A 13,338-nucleotide genomic window follows, 5' to 3' on the forward strand; every position below is an offset into this window, starting at 1 on the left:
GTGCATCACTTTTTGGGGTGGAGGGTTGTCACAGCCTGAAATATTTTCAAAGGGGGTCACAGCAAGAAAAAGTTTGAGAAACTTCTGGCTACCCTTACAATGAAAACCTTACTCAATACTTCACATTTCCAAGGCTTTAACTGTTTTTTCTTTTTCTGTATCTTTCACAGAAGGTGCTTTTAGTGGTGTCTGTTGCCATGTGTCCGTGTACTCAAACCCAAACTGTGTTTAACGGTCTAGTGTTGTGCAGTGACAGGGTCTGGTTGACACCTTTGCCTGTCTGTGCCCTTTTATTCCATTGAAAGTATCACATGCCAAATGAGGGTAAAACAAGTAGCTGCTCGTTTGCTGAGCACCATCCATCCTGTGCAGGGGGCATGTGGAAACATAACGGGAACTGAGCATTCAGATCAGGTGGCTTTGAAAATCTCAGCCTTATTTTCCTATTGTACTAAGCTAACCAACGCTGACTCCTGCGGGGGTGGGAGGCGCTACTCGTTGCCTGGGGGCATCTCCTGCTTGCGGCTCCTTTGCATGACCCCTCCTGTAAAAGTTTCAAAGATGTAGCCATGTCAGTCTGTATCAGCAAAAACAACGAGGAGTCCTTGTGGCACCTTAGAGACTAACACATTTATTTGGGCATAACCTTTCGTGGGCTAGAACCCACTTCATCACGAAGTCTCTAAGGTGCCACAAGGACTCCTCCCGTAAAGTGACTCCTTCCACGGGTGCATTCAGGGCTCGGGCAGGCCATACCTGCTGCAGGGAACCTCACATCAGAGCGAAACCAGACTCAACGGCTTCCTGTCAGAGATATGAAGAATACGAGACAGGAGTGAGAAACCACAGCCATCCCCCTATGACTTGTCCCAGCACTGAACGGGCTGTGATTGTTCTTGAGAAAGGGCTGTGCCTTGCCAGCACTCACCACACCAGCCCAGCCAGCACCCCCAAAGCAGTGCATTGGGACTGACTAAGCAGAAGCAAGACGGGAAATCTCTTTTGGATTGGTGCTCCTGCTCTCGCCACCACCAGAATGGCAGGGGCTCCGGCGCTGGGAGGAAACGGACCACACAGCAGGGACAGACCAATTGGAGCCCCTCCTTCTATCACTTCAGTTTCTTACATGGGTGCCTGTCACGGGGGGGGGGGGGGGGAATATGAGCACCTCCCAGAGAGGAGAGTGCAAGGAAGAGACCGGCCTTCCTTCTGCAGCTCGAGGTCCGGCTGGCATCTGAAAGGGTTTTGAACCCCAGGGAGAGTTCATTGATCTCACTATCCTTGCTGGTGCCCCCATCTGCCCCACCCTAGCAATGAAATACAATAATGCAGAGCAGGGGGTCACATTTACCCCTCCCCCCGACCTCGCTGCTCTGCCCCATTTATTCCTGAGGGGGCAAAGGGGAGCAACTAGCATTTCGAAGGCACTGGTTAATCCTCACAACACCCCTGTGAGGTAGGTAAGTGTACGAGCCTTTTATAGATGGGGAAGCTGAGTACCAACGACACGCCTCAGATTTCAGGAAGTCCGTGTCAGAGCTGGAACCAGGACTCAGAGCTCCTGGCTCCCAGACCCAAGTCCTGCTCAGTGCCCTCAGTAACCCCACCAGCCACTTGACTCAGAATTAGCCAGTCAACTCAGACGTCCTTTTCCGCTAACACAGACAGCTTGGCTTCTCTGTGCAAGTCACACATCTCTGAAAATCCTCAGCTTGGCCCAGCCCCATCTTCTCAAACACTGAACCAGCTCTCCAGATCAGGGTAGATTTGCCCCTGGGCCAGGTGGGGGTACCTGGTGCAGATGGTGCAGAACCGTTCTTGCCAGTCTGTGTAGAGCTTCACCCCATACCTCTTCCTCCACTCGAAGAAGGCCCTGTAGCGGCTGGAATTCATGGTCTTCAAGAAGCTGGCCAGCTCCTTCATGGAGCCAAAGTCCTCAATGTGGATGAAGGAGTCTGCAGGGATGAACTTCTCGTAGTTGGTTCGGGGGGGCCCCAGCACCACTGGCACGGTGCCGGCCAGCAGCGCATTCCTCCACAGCTTCTCAGTGATGTAGTCCTGGTGGATGGAGTTCTCAAAGGCCAGGTAGAACCTGTATTTGGAGGTGGTCGGCAAGAGGCAGTCTGGGCACAGTGGCTTCTTGTTTGCTTTCCCGTACACGTTCACTTGGAGGTGCCTGGACAGCTCTCTGTAGACCTGCGCCCTCTTCTGAGTCCGGTGGTAGTTACTGATGACCCAGGACACCAAGCCGGTTTTGGTTGGAATGTCCACACTGGCTGATGGATCGCGCACAAGCTCCCCATAAGGCATGAAGATGTCTGAGTCTTGTCTGTATGTCATGACCCAGTTGAAGGTTCGGTTCCACCCAGTCAGTGCCTTAGTGTTGGTGGGGGACTCCAGGGTAACCCACACCCAGTTTTGTCCAGGAGGCCTCCTTTCTGTTGGGAGTCTTTCCTTGTCCTTCTGCAGCTCCAGGTGATGGAACACCACAACATCTGCCTGGTTAAAGAGCCTGTGGTCCCCCGTCAGCTGGCAGCCCTTGATCCTGTAGCGGTCTGCGCAAACATCAATGCTAAGGTTCTGGGTGTGGCGGAAGGGCCAGTGCCAGATCAGGACTGTCAGGGATTTGCTGTGCCCCAGGGCTGGGCCAGGGACCTCAGATTGGTAGTCAAGGAAATTCAGGTTCCAGAGAATGATTGCAAATGTTATTGCACTGGCCAAGGCCTTCAACATAGACAAGGAGCAAGTCTGCATCTTGAGCAGCAGTTTACATTGCACCTGCAGTGCCGAGCTGCTGGGAGGGTTGGGTTCTTGGTAGAATTTCTGCTTCATGAACAGTGTTGAGTCCAGCCCCTGGAAGGGAGAGGAAGGACGGTAAAAATCAGCCTCCAACATATAACAATGCACCTTCTGCAGCCTCCTCTTTTCAGGGTGCAAGTGTGTGAGCATCTTGGTGGGTTGGAAGGAAACTGAAGGGGAAGCAGGGAACTTGCAGATGGAAGGAAAGGATAAGAGCTGATATCACTAGAATAGCTAAGGTAGTTACAGAATGTGGTCACTGGTCTGTGTGACCAGGTTTACAGGACTCTTGCTGCCCCTTGGATGGGACCCTCCTGCCATGAGCTGTCCCAGCCCAGTGCTGCCCAGAAGGGATGCCTTGTATGGGGTTTTGGGGATTACATTTCAGCAGAGGGCTGCAGACTTGAATGAGGGAAGCACTTCCTAGCTGGAGCAGAATCTGGTGCAGCTGAGACTAGCCAGTCTTGGACCCTTAGGAAGAGACTGGGCAATGCCTGGGGTGGGGGAGGGATTGCTGTTTAGCAGTCAGGACAAGAAGTTTGAGCCCTAGGATAGCTGCAGTGTGCATCTAGATGGCTCTATTTTCATTCTGCGCAAGGGTTTAAACAGCATGAAGGGGATGTGGTCACATGCTGGAAGGTTTGTACTTATTTATGGTGGTTATAACCGTGATACCCCTGAGAGGTGTGTTTTTGCAGAAGCGGGGCCTCTGCAGTTTATTTCCAGCTGCAAAGCTCAGAACCCTGCCTCAACAGCCCTGGCATGAGAGCCCCAGTAGCTGGATGCTCACAAACACACCAGCTGGTCCGATTCCATAGTCTCCAGAGATCGACCTGCTTAGGGTGACCATATTTCCCTGAGCTCAATACAGGACACCCGGTAAAATTACTCTTATTCAAGCGAGTTCAACGGCAACCAGTCAGAACTAGGCAGTACAAACGTTCAAATTAACACCAAGACGACTGAGCCCCTGGTAAAAAGAAATACTAGGCAGTTGGATTCTTTTTATTTGCCTTCTTATCTTTAGGGTTCACAGGGAGAGAGGTGACATCGCCCCCCACGTGGGAAGAAGTGACACACATACACTTCGGTATACCTCTGTCCCACGGAGGGTGACTGACCAACCCTCCCCTCCCTGCTTGGTGCTCTCCGCCCTCCATGCCTGGCTGGGCCCCCGGGACAGACCCACCTCTCCTGGTACCTGGTGCTGCATATTCCCAAGGCAAGTGGCATGTGTCACATGCACCCCCTCCCCCCAGATTTCTTCAGGGTTCCCACCAGTGTGTGGCCAGCAGCAGCCTTTCGGCACTGTGTGGGAGAGAAGGGACGGGAGCTGCTTCCAGCCATGGGGGTGGGGTGGGGTAGGAATGCCCTGGCCTGTGTCTTTGCTGAGTTCAGCTTCCCCCATCCGCACTGTGGCTGGAAGTGCAAGCAGCTTGTCCCTTCCTGCCCACAAACTATTGAAATGCAGCTAAAACCTCCAGGCTGCTGCTGGCCACTGACATTACCGGACGCTTCCTGTCCCCCAGCTACAGTGCAGGCAGGAAAGGGTTAAGCCCTAAGGAAGCATTGTGCACCATGGCACAGGGAACCTGACTGCAGGACCCTCAGCAAACCCAGCCAGAGAAGTGGCTCAGCAGGGGAGAGTGCCTAGGAGACGGAGCAGCCCCACGATCCCTGGGGGAAGGACCCAGGGCTGGGGCGGGGGGGGGGGGGAGGGACAAGTGAAGAGGGTGCTACGCACCTGCCCCAGGATGGGTAGGGGACTGCTGTGGACCTACAGGTTTGGGTATGAACCATCTGGAAATCGCTGCCCCCCACACTCAAGAGCTTAGCTGAGTGGCAGAGAGGGCTCCCCGTGCCAGTGCTGTGCGGGGCTTTGGCACATGCAGGGCTTGGCTCCTCTTGGCCAGCGCCTGAGGCTGGAGGCTATTGGGCTTTCCAAAGGTGCCAGCCCAGCCAGAGGCAGTGGGGGAAGGACGGAACCTGCCAGCCAGGCTGCTGGCAAGCTGAGCGCTCCGACCAGGGGCTGGTTCTCCCCACTGCCCTGGGAGCGGGACGCACCCCATCTGGAGGGATATGGGGAGCAGCGGGGCTGGAGGTAGTGGTGAAAGGGCAAAGCAGGGAGAGGACAGTGAGAGGGGGAGCACATAAAGCACCAAGGGGTGGGCAGCCAAGGTGACACGTAACCGGCCTCTGGCTGGTACCTGTCCGCACGCACCAGCCACCGCCATCCAGACATGGGACAGGGCCCTGGTGGCCGAAAGCCAGCATGCAGCGGGGACTGTGCTGACAGATCTGCACAAGGGAATGGCTAGCCCCCACACACTGCATCCTTATCCCACCTCCAGCCTTGCACCACCACCCCCATCATCAGCCACTGGACCCCCCCCAACTCACTGCTGGGGGGCAGGCAGCTGGCGAGCAGGGATCCGTCCAGCAGCAGGATCCACCAGAAAGAAAATACGGGACAATTTGCCTGTCTTTAAGAAAAAGTCGGGCCACTTGCAGGAGGGCTTAGATATAGGACTATCCCTTTAAAAACAGGAGGTCTGGTCACCCACCTGCCAGAAAACACAATGGCCAAGGCTAGACACACAGTCAGATGGGAGAGAAGGTGTATGTTTTTAACAGTGAGGGAAATTAACCATTGGAACAATTTATTCAGGGTTGGGGGAGATTAGATTAGATTTTTTTTTTAAGGCTCTATGTTAGTTCCAAAGGAGTCGTTCTGGGGAGGCTCTCTGGCCTGTGTTCGACAGACGGTCAGTCTGGATGATCACAGCCAAACCCTTCTACCTGTTGAAGCTACGAATCTATCACAAGAGGTCACTGATCTTGGGAGTCCATCTCGAGCTCTGGCTCACCCAGGCAGAGCTCCAGTGCTGCTTTTCAGTGGGAGCTGAGGGCATGGGTGTGCCAAGATGAGCATCCAAAATCAGAGAGCACTTGTGAAAACTTGAGGGGGGCTCTGAGAGTCATGACTGGGGTGAAAAAAGTGACTAGAGAAATGTTATTTACCCCTCCACACAACACAAGAACCAGGGACACTCAATGAAATGAACAGGCAGCAGGTTTAAAACAAACAGAAGGAAGTATTTCATCACACAACGCACAGTCACCCTGTTGTCAGGGGATGTTGTGAAGACCAAAAATATAACAGGGTTTAAAAAAGAACTAGATAAGTTCACGGAGGACAGGTCCGTTAATAGCTACGTGCATCCCTGACCATCTTGGCTACCCAATGCTCTGGGTGTCGCTACCCTGACTGCCAGAAGCTGGGAATAGGCGATGGGATCACTCACTAATTGTCCTGTTCTGTTCATTCCCTCTGAAGCATCAGGCAATGGCGCCTGTCAGACGACAGGACACTGGGCTAGATGGACGATTGGGCCGACCCAGTGTGGCCGTTCTGATGCGTTTGGAGCTGTGGTTCTGATTATTTAACTTCATCTCTGGTTCATTCCGTACACCAGCCCCAGGACTGACCAGGCTGCAGTGGATTGTAATACTGCCTACCCCATTCACATACAGTCTCATAGGAGTATGCAGATCCCACTGTCTATCTCTAAGCACTTTACAAAGGGTGGAGGGGAAAGTGTTGCGATCCCAGTATTATGGAGGGGGAAAGTGAGGCAGAGGAAGCAATTTGTCCACGGTCATGCAGAGAGTCATGAGCAGAGCTGGCAACAGAACCTGGGTCTCTCGCTGCCTTTTGAGGCCATTAACAGAGAATACTCATTCCTGCACTACTTTAAATACAAATAAACACTTTTCGGGCAACAAGATCAATTAACTGAGGGCTTGTCTATATGGAGACTTAATCTGTGGCAAACTGGGTTTACATCTACCGTGCACCAGCTTGCCACGCATTGTCCGTGCGGATCCTGCTACAGCGCACTAAAAGTTCCGTAGTGTGCTTTGACCTCTTGTTGAGTGAAATTGCCTGCACAACCTTAATTCATCCCCTTTGAGTGTGTGCATTATGAGACAGTCTTTAATTACATACTAATTCTTCCACAAGACCCCAGCCTCCTTCAGTGCGCAGGATGAGCCTGTGCTGGGGCTGAATCTGTGTTGTGTCGTAGAGAACATTGTCTGTAGGGTCCCCATGCACTGCTCCTTGCAGAAGTTGGAAGGTGGGTCCTGCATAAGGCAAGGGATTGCAGGAAGAGAAAGGATAGTCTGATGGCTAAGGCAGTTGAACACTTTCCCAGAGAGCTGGATTCTATCCAACCCTGTGTTACAGAGCTGTGTGAGGATGGGCAAATCACTTCCATGAAACCCTTCACAGATGGTCACTATGGGTTTGCTCATTTGCTGAGTGCCCAGTGTGCAACCCTCAGGGCTGATTTGCAGACGTGCTGAGCCCTGGGAGCTGCACATCAAGTGCTCCAGCACACTGAAGAATAAGGAGCACGACATCTCAAATGCGGCACCCAAAAGTAGTGACCACTTGTAACCTTTAATCTCGCTGGGTCTTAGCCCCCGTCTATAACATGGGGCAAATACTGCCCCTCCTCTCGCAGTGGGGTGGTGTTTGTAACGTATCCAGATACTTCCGTGAGGAGCGCCACAGGAGAGCCCAGGAGCAAATTAACCACTGTGTCTTCAGAGCAAGGTTTGAATAGTGCGTAATGACTAAGCTCTGGAGCCATAGGCTGAACAACGCGGAGAAAACAAAATATAGGCTGGGGGCTCCTTTATCTGTCCTGTGCACTGAGAGAGGTCAGGGGCCCGTGGAAAAAATAGCATTTGATCATGTGATTAAAGACTGTATCATAACACACATGCACACAGGGACGTGGCAAATGAAGGTTGAACACGCACCTTTAATTCAGGCATTTATTAACCTGAGAGGACTTGACTTTGCAACCTCGGTAACATTCTTTTATTGTAGTTTTTGCATGTGTGTGTATAGCCGAGGGGTAAAACCTAGGGGAAGAGGCAGGTGAACGCGACATGTAAGGCCCAGTTGTGTTGCCCCCACACCTTGTGTGGTCACGTACATCAATACAAAGTGGGTGGCAAATGCTACCAGATCAGAATGGGAGCACTTTGCATGGGTGTAACTGACCACACATGCAGCTGTGCAATGGAGAACTGCCCGAGGCCTGATCCACACTGAGTTTGTGTCCTGGTGTAGCTGTCAGTAAGAGCTCTCCTGATACAATTACACCAGCACAGCCCCTATTGTGGAGGTGTGACACTGGTATAAAGGGGCCTTTATCCAATCTAACATGTTCTCCTTCCTGGAGAGCGTTTTCCTACACTGGTGTAGCTAAAGTGACACAATTTTTGTGTGTAGACAAGCCCTAATTAGAATTCAGAGTCTTTGAAAATTAAGCACAGCTTTGATTTATTAAGCATCACAGAGCCCCCTCAGGGCTCCCATCCTGCGCTCCAGGGTCCGTGCCATGAAAAACACATGCTCCAAGTCTCCGAGAATAACATCAATAAAGGCAGTAAAAGCTGGACTAGAACTAAAGGCAGTGGCCATCAGTGACTGTGCTGCGATCGCCCGCAGGTTGACAGAGCCCAAGCAGGTTTCCGTGTTTGTAACAAAGCACTCAAAATACAGGCCTGATTTTTAAAAAAAAAACAGCTCAGCACCCAATGTGCACCTAATGTGCCCAGTGCCTGGGAGAATCTGGCTTCTGAGGGTAAAATTTTCCAAAGTCGCTAGGTGACTTTGAAGCCGAATTTCATTGAATGCCAATGAAACTTAAGCTCCTAAATCACTTTGAAGCTTATGAATTTTTTTTACCTTTGTTGCCTAGCTGATCTGCTTAAACACTGATTTAAAAAATAATCTTATAGTCAGTTTCATGTTCTTCCCCTGACCTCCAGAGAAAGGCTGCTTCTGAGACACGTCCCTTCTTTTCTTCCTCTCCTATCTCTAGACAATATAGTGGCTGGGATTTAGTTGCAGAAAAACTCATGTACCTGAAGAGACGGGAAAACTCTGCTTCCCTGAATCCTCTTTGTGGAATATACAGAGAGCAAATGTTAGGTGACAACTAATCCATGCCCCACTCAGTGCAGCCCTGTTCCCTGCAGTCCAGACTCCAGAGCTGTATTAAGTTACATCTTCAGTGAAAAGCACCAGTGCATCCATCATTCCTTTTGGGAGACTGGATTGCACTGTTAGGCTATTTTCACCACTCTGTTATCGAATCAAACCCTTCCTCAGCACACTACTTACTCAGGCAGAGAGGAATTGGGAGCCTGGCCTGGGGTTCACATTTTGGCCTAGCGAGATTTAAATTGCACTTGGCTTGCAAGGAAGGAAAGTTAGCCCTTGATTCTGGAGCCGCCTCGTGGGAGTGGGGCTGAGATGTCTATTTCAAATGTTCCTCACTAACATGTCCCGATGGTTAGAACAATTCCTGTTCGCAGATGGACACTGACAAGCAAGTTTTGGTTTCAAATGCAATGAAGTCATATCACCCCCCTGTTAAACAGCGAGGTTTGGTTTTCTTGCATTTTCATTTTATCTTGTTTAATGGAGCACTGTGCAGCATTTTCCTGACCTTTTCTAGAGGAGCTGCTGTCGCAGAGCGCTATTCACTAATCTTTCTGCACAGTGTTGAAGATTGTCTAGCCCTGATCCAAAATGCACCAGCTTCTACCCATCTGACTGCTGCATTCCTGGCTGCTATGCTAGCATTGATTTTAGGCAGTGGCATGAGCTCAGAGACTTACCCTCCGGTAGTATCAGAAGCACCGTAGTGTGATCGTGTCTGCGGGGTAATGCTGAAGGAATCCATCCAGCTGATGGCTGCGAGTAGGCTGTGGTCACTCGATAACTTCTGCTTTTCAGTGGTTTCACCATCTCCTCTTCCTCCACAACCTTTCCTGTTGCTTGTTCAGCTGTTTCTAGAGAAGGTTTTCTCAATGTACCCAGCCACACCCCACCAGGCTTTGCTTTCACTCCTAGGTACCAGCTCCAAGAAGCAGTGCTGGGCTTTCAAGCAAGGCTGGAGAGGACAGCTGATATCCCTCCATCTCCAGCCCTCCATGAGGTAGCCGGTGAAGGGAAACTCTTTCTTGCTTTCCTTACATGATGACCTGAGCTTGCTTGCTTGTGCTCTCTCTCTTCCTCCCTCCCCTCCAGGCCCCACCCCTGCTCAATAAAAAAAGTTGTGGTTATTTTTTTTCCTGGGTTTTCCCCATTTGTTTTTTCCAGCCTGTCACCTTCTGCCTTCTCTGGCTTGTGGGGGATATTGGCCACTTTCCCAGCCCTAATCAAGACATTTGGGGTTCACGTCACCAAGAAAGACGTTTTTCTCCCTAGCATTTGAGTTAAATGAAAGTTCACAAAACCATCACCCCAAATCCCTTCCTCTCTCCGCTAATCATGTTCCTCTTTCTTGGCATCAGACGCCTGCTAGTTTTCCAGTCAGCCAGAGAGTCTGCCAGACAAGATTGCTCATTAAAATACATTGCCAGGGGGGTGGGTGCGGGACAGGGGAAGGGGATAACACTTTGGAGCCCTTTCACTCGCCTTCATAAAGAAGCAGAAAATGGCATGTCCTCGTTCAGAGATTTATTTCTTCCTCTTTCACCTATTCCATAAACAGATGAGTGTGTGCTGGGTGGGGAGGGGACATCCTAGTGACAAAATGGGCTACAAAAGGAACCAAGCTTTGGAGGTTTTGATCTCTGCCATGCTCATGGAAACTTCTTCAGTGGTGCTGTGCACAATGTGTTACTTTATGCAGCAGTGGCAGAGTTAACTGCATCTCCTGTAGGTGGGCTAGTTACAACAGCAGACACCCATGGGGATCCTGTGTGGGGAAACCAGTGAGAGATTGTGGGGAACAAGCTTTTCGCTTTCAGCTCTGATCCTCCTACCCAGCTCACCCACACTGTCTGAGTCCTGGGAGATTCACTGCAGATTTTAACCTGCTCCCATCATTAATAGAATGCATACTACAGACCACTGAGCTCCCAGAGACAATCAGTCAGGCACTGTCTTTATCTGCAGGATGCACATATCAGAGAAAAACCTTTAGCAAGGAGGTGCACATTCCATGGGGCTGTGAGCTCTGTGGGTTGGGCTGGGTTTTCACGGGGTATGTGCACCATGGCTGCATTGTGCCCTTCGTGCAATGCCTGTAATGTGGTCAGCCTTGATCCTGTCAGGTCGGGTCACTGCATCAGGAGGGTGTGACATTTGTGTCACTGCCTTGGCACGCAGTGCTGGGCAGCAATGTTGTTCCCAGAGATATTTGAGTCTGATCTCTGCTGTCCTGTGCTCTGAGTAGTGGAGGCTCTTGGGGTGGTGATAAATACTGATAATGCTGGTACCTAGCACTTACATCTTCTCTTCATCTATAGGGCTCAAAGCACTATACGAATGAGGGTGAGATCCTTATCTCCATTTCACGGATGGGGAAACTGAGACCCAGAAAAGGGAAGTGACTTGCCCAAGGTCATTCAGCAGAGCTGACAGCTGCCTCCAGATCTCCTGATTCCCAGTCCAGTGCGCGGTCCACTAGGCCACAATGCTACTCTAAAGCTGACCCATGATCTCCCCCTGCCCTCTGTATGGCAGTGATGGGGATTGCCTGATGGTCATGGGGATTCTTAGGCATGGATTCATCGAGTCCAAGGCCAAAAAGGCCCACTGGGAACATCTAGTCTGACCCCCTGTACAACACAGGCCAGAGACCTGCCCCACAAATCATCCCTAGAGCAGAGCTTTTAGAAAACCACCTGATCTTAATTTAAAAATAGTCATGGATGGTGAATCCACCCCACCTCCTTGGTAAATTGTTCCGGTGGTTAAGGAGCACAGTGCAACTGCTGGACTCAGCAGGGTTTACTCTTGCGCTGGAGTTCCAGCAGATTTGCCAGCCAGCCCTTTGCTGGGGTCGGTAGTAAGCGGTACGGCAGATACTGGCTGCAGTGTCTGGGCAGAAAGATTTCCCACTTGGATGTACAATTCAGTTGAAATCTTTTTTTTTTTTCATGGAACTGTCAACCCTGAGCTCATGTTTCAATTATCCTGGAGGAGATTTCAAAAGAACTTTTAGAAATGACACAAACCAATTTTGTTTCAACTTTCAACGTCCAAACAACAACAAAAACCCAACCCCAGGGCGAAGGAGGTTGTGAATGAAACAGGGTGTGAATGAACCAGGAAGGGTGGTTTGTGTAGAAGCCTCAGGTCTAAAGCTTAGCGGTGGGATGCACCTGGTGTGAAGCTTCCCACAGGGCAACAGATGTTTTTCATCTGGAATGAAGATTTTTTGGGGGGATAAACATTTTGCAAGCGGTGTTGGTTTTCTGCCTGATTCATGTGGCTCCTGCAGTGCTTAAGGCAGTGGATCACAAACGTTTGTTCTGGTGACCCCCTTCCACACAGCCAGCCTCTCAGTGCGACCCCTTCTTATACACTGAAAACACTTGAAATATATTTAACATCATTATAGATGCTGGAGGCAAGCAGGGTTTGGGGTGGAGGTTGACAGCTCACGACCCTCCCATGTAAGAATCTTGTGACCCCCTGAGAGGTCCCAACCCCCCGTTTGACAACCCCTGACTTAAGGTGTGGGGGTCACAAGCGTTCACAAACCAAGCCAAAAAAAATGTAAAAAACTGAGCTGGGTGGCTGAGGGGCACACGTTAAACACTGTCTTATTACAGCGGCTACTCCCGGGATAGGGTAGCCCCTTCCGCCGCTTTCAGCAGCAGTTCCCTGCAAGGAGATTCATAAGAAATTTGGGTCCACCCCTGCATGGTCTTGCCCCAGGGCACCTGCCCAGCCACAGCAATTCTGTGTGGGCACAGACCGGTATGCTTCAGCCAGCCCCCTCCACCCTTGCTCAGAGCTCCTGTCCCGGACCCGACAGGCCTGTGCAGGTACAGGCTGGTGGGCTCCAGCCAGCCCCCTCCACCCTTGCTCAGAGCTCCCACCCCAGACCCGACAGGCCTGTGTGGGTGCAGGCTAGTGGGCTTCAGCCAGCCCCCTCCACTCTTGCTCAGAGCTCCCGCCCCAGACCCAACAGGTCTGTGCGGGGGCAGGCCAGAGGGCTCCAGCCAGCCCCCTCCGTCTTTGTTCAAAGCTCCCACCCCAGACCCAACAGGCCTGTGCAGGTGCAGGCCGGTACGCTCCAGCCAGCCCCTCCGCCCTTGCTCAAAGCTCCCGCCCCAGACCCAGCAGGCTGGCAGGCTTCTGACTCAGTGTGGTACTGGGTGCCGCCGTCTGTGTCCTGTCACAATCTGACTGCAAACAGGATGCCAGGCTCATTCAGGACCCCAGTGACTCATCCTGAAACTGCCGCCCGCTCACGCTGGTACTGGCAGCCTTTTTGCTCTCCCTGAACTCTGTCCCCCCCGCCACCCCCACTGGCATGTTGCTGCCACAGAAAAAGGAAGGAGAGCAGGTGTGTGCCATATATAGGGACAGGATCTCTGTTCCCCTACAGGTCAGCCCCCAGCAGACCCCTGACAGTCCCAGTTCCCATTCCCAATCATGCCATTCGGCAAGGCTCCATGTCATTATCTGTATCACAGTAGAGCAGGGTCTCA

At 51.6% G+C, this 13,338-nt stretch overlaps 1 protein-coding gene across 1 annotated transcript; it reads right to left on the reverse strand.

The window, feature by feature from the left end:
* Nucleotides 1–271: 271 nt before the first annotated feature.
* FUT7 (fucosyltransferase 7) lies at nt 272–10,110 on the reverse strand. The gene is made up of 3 exons (XM_075060534.1): nt 9,505–10,110; nt 6,809–6,945; nt 272–2,853 (listed from the first exon to the last, which is right to left on the reverse strand). Exons 1-3 carry the CDS (start codon nt 9,632–9,634, stop codon nt 1,732–1,734), a joined length of 1,389 nt encoding a protein of 462 aa, XP_074916635.1. The 5' UTR covers nt 9,635–10,110; the 3' UTR covers nt 272–1,731.
* Between the last annotated feature and the right edge of the window lie 3,228 nt (nt 10,111–13,338).

Source organism: Chelonoidis abingdonii, chromosome 24, assembly GCF_003597395.2.
Source record: "Chelonoidis abingdonii isolate Lonesome George chromosome 24, CheloAbing_2.0, whole genome shotgun sequence".
NCBI lineage: Eukaryota > Metazoa > Chordata > Testudines > Testudinidae > Chelonoidis > Chelonoidis abingdonii.

Bases quoted from the DNA above. Each gene is read 5' to 3' on its own strand.
- FUT7 (XM_075060534.1), bottom strand. From the start codon at position 9,634: ATGGTGAAACCACTGAAAAGCAGAAGTTATCGAGTGACCACAGCCTAC. The intron at 6,946-9,504 runs GTAAGTCTCTGA...TGCCTTATGCAG, and splicing joins GCTTCTGATACTACCGGAGG to GACCCACCTTCCAACTTCTG. The intron at 2,854-6,808 runs GTATGTAATTAA...TCTCCCTTCCAG, and splicing joins GGGGTCTTGTGGAAGAATTA to GGGCTGGACTCAACACTGTT.